The 2,761-nt window shown below is 38.1% G+C and overlaps 1 protein-coding gene across 1 annotated transcript; it reads right to left on the minus strand.

The window, feature by feature from the left end:
• Positions 1–252: 252 nt before the first annotated feature.
• Positions 253–954, minus strand: LOC149184383 (L-type lectin-domain containing receptor kinase V.9-like). Its single transcript, XM_089415319.1, has one exon. It carries the CDS (start codon positions 952–954, stop codon positions 253–255), a length of 702 nt encoding a protein of 233 aa, XP_089271445.1.
• Positions 955–2,761: the final 1,807 nt, after the last annotated feature.

Consider the following 2,761-nt stretch of genomic DNA (forward strand, 5'->3'; position numbering starts at 1 on the left):
GGAGAACACCCTTTTAAACCATGCCGAAACCCCCGTACCCCAAAACGTTTTTGCCCCGGAACCCACTCGTGGCGATACTGAGTTCCTAGTAAGCGAATTTATGGGAAAGGGCTAACGAGTCTGCTATCGAGTATTAAATGTTCGTTTAGCTGCAAGCTCAATAACCATATAAAACAGACACGCACAGTGTTTTCCGAATATTCTGTTCCACTGAAAGCTATATAACTATCGAACTTACAAGTAAACAGGCATTTAATGCCCGAATAGCAGGCTCGTTAGCCCTGGCCAATCTATGGGGAAGCCCTTCTCCCATTCTTCGATCGTTTCCCTGTTTATTGCTCTTTTTAGAAACACGGCCACCACAATCGCCAGCGAGAAGAGAACCAAAGCAGCCACAACAATGCCAACTATGACTCTCCGGCTCAGACGTTCCGAATACATGTTGGCAAATGAAGAGAGACACGACACGTCGAGGGGAGGCGCCTCTCCTTCGGTGGTGAAGCTCCACGCCATAACGTAATGGTCTTCCACGTAAAACCCTGTCGCCGCCGAAAAGCCAACGAACATCTTCTCCCACAGAACGTTGTGCAGATCGATTTTCCGAGACATCAGCAGTCTCCGCAGTCTGGACAAGCCAGCGATCGTGATGGTAACGTTGAGGAGACTTTGAGGATGATCATAATCGATCCAGGCTTGTATGTTTCGTTCGCTCTTGAGGTTGAGTCCTTGGAAGCTCTCCCCATTCCAATAGCCGGCGGTCTCGGCCTGGACTGAGATGAGGTTGTTGATATCCACGCCCACATGGTTCCTGTCGGGGTTTTCAAATTCCACATTCCTTTTCGTGTCGAACTCCACTGCGAACAAATTACTGTATGGCTGCCCATTGCTGGTGCGGTTAAGAAAACCCATATACTGGACCAGCTGAGCACCCATGAGCGATGTGTAAGGCGTCATGATGAAGGCTAATCCGTGCCCCCCTTCGTTAGAGGGAGGACGCACAATGGAGAAAACGAAGGTAGTGCTGAAAGAGGAAACTGTATCGTTGCTTTTCATTTGCACAGGAGCTGAATATGGCGAGGGAGGTGAAGGCTATCAGAACGACGCTGAGCCATGGAAGTAGCATCGCGAGTCGATTCTTTCGGCTGTGGTAAATTCCTCCGAAAAATTAGGTACATAGAAGATGGGTATTAATCTTTGGATTTTTTTCCTGTCTGAATGGAGACATGACTATGGCGTTCCAACAGTCAGGACTGGAATTTGATGGCAAATTGTGTACGCCCAAATTTTTTTCAACCCCTCACATTATAGGTTGAATTTGTGAAAATAGAGAATAAAATTGTTAAACCCTTCCAATATAATATATTGTTGGAAACATTCAATCTTACAACTTGACCATTTACCTCTTATAAAAAAGATTATATAAATCATCTTGATGACACTATTTCAACCTTACCTAACCCAACACTACGCAGATACAACTGCACCTACGATAATGATTCTCCGCTGATTTGAAATATATCTACCCTTCCACCGATATATATATTTATTACCACTTTATCATCGCTATATATATATAGGATTCAGATGCGTCATCCAATTTCAAATTGACCTTTGAGGACATTTACGGATATTTTTCCCTGGGGTGAAGTTTTTACGAATTAATTTTAAGAATTATATTTTCTTAATTCCACTAATCATTTTATTATAATTTATTTTTAGAATATTTTATAGATTCTTTAATAAGGCTCGCCCACAAGCTTGAGTGGGATGAATCAGGACAGGAATATCATTATTGGTGTGGGTTCCACTGTAGATTTTCCATGGCGTGCTTACAATAATTTTGAATTGTGTGTGAAAACCTAACCAAAGTCGGTGACTCGTGGTTTCGGTCAAGATAGTGATAATGTCTCTACGTTTAAATAAGCGCGTTGTCAAACGATCCTGGAATTTTAAGAATGCATTGAACCCATACAAGAAATTGTAGGGGTTGTATGAGCTGTGTCACAGGTAAGCTCATTAGCTTTTGCGTTTTCTTGTGTTTAAAATCTTTGTTTTTTTGAGTTTTTTTTCAATCCTGGTTTTTATGAGGTTTTTTGTGTGTTTTTTTTTATGAATTTTTTTTTTTTGTGTTTTTTTCTTATTTTTTTCATAGAATATTTTCTTGTGAGCTTTTGTGTTTTTTTTATTTTATGTGTTTTTTTTTATTTTCAGTGGTTTCGTTTTTTGCTTCAGATCAACAGTTGAAAGTGTCTCACCTGATTAAACCTATCAAGAAAAAAATGTAAATATTTCAATTTAATTAAATATTATTAATATTTATAAAAAAATTTGAGCTGCACATTTGGAAAAAAAAAGTCAGGTAACAAAAATTAAATTTTGATATTACTTTTTTATTTGTTTTAAATTGTTATTATTAACGATTTATTTTCAAATTTTATATGAAATATATGAAGTAGGTTATTTATGAGATGAAAATCTATAAATTCTAATTCCATATTTATGGAAAGGATTGAAGGATATTTAACAAGCAATGACGTCTGATGACTGTGTATCCCATTGTTGATTTTACTAATATACTAATCCTCTGTATGTTTATATTTATATATGATTTATAATAAGTCAAGTCAGCTTGCATTTTCAATAATGACTAATGACTGCCTATCCATTGCCCTGTATCTCATTGCAAGTTCGTGTTTATATATGATTGTCTCTAGCCCCTTCAGACCCGTGATTCTTCTGTTGCGAAGCCAAAAAATTGGCA

The sequence above is a fragment of the Pinus tabuliformis genome, chromosome 3_2 (genome assembly GCF_031772625.1).
Source record: "Pinus tabuliformis cultivar Carrire ecotype Pingquan chromosome 3_2, CPIR1, whole genome shotgun sequence".
NCBI lineage: Eukaryota > Viridiplantae > Streptophyta > Pinopsida > Pinales > Pinaceae > Pinus > Pinus tabuliformis.

What these genes read in the sequence shown, in the direction of transcription:
- LOC149184383 (XM_089415319.1), bottom strand. Translation starts at nt 954, where the DNA reads ATGACGCCTTACACATCGCTCATGGGTGCTCAGCTGGTCCAGTATATG.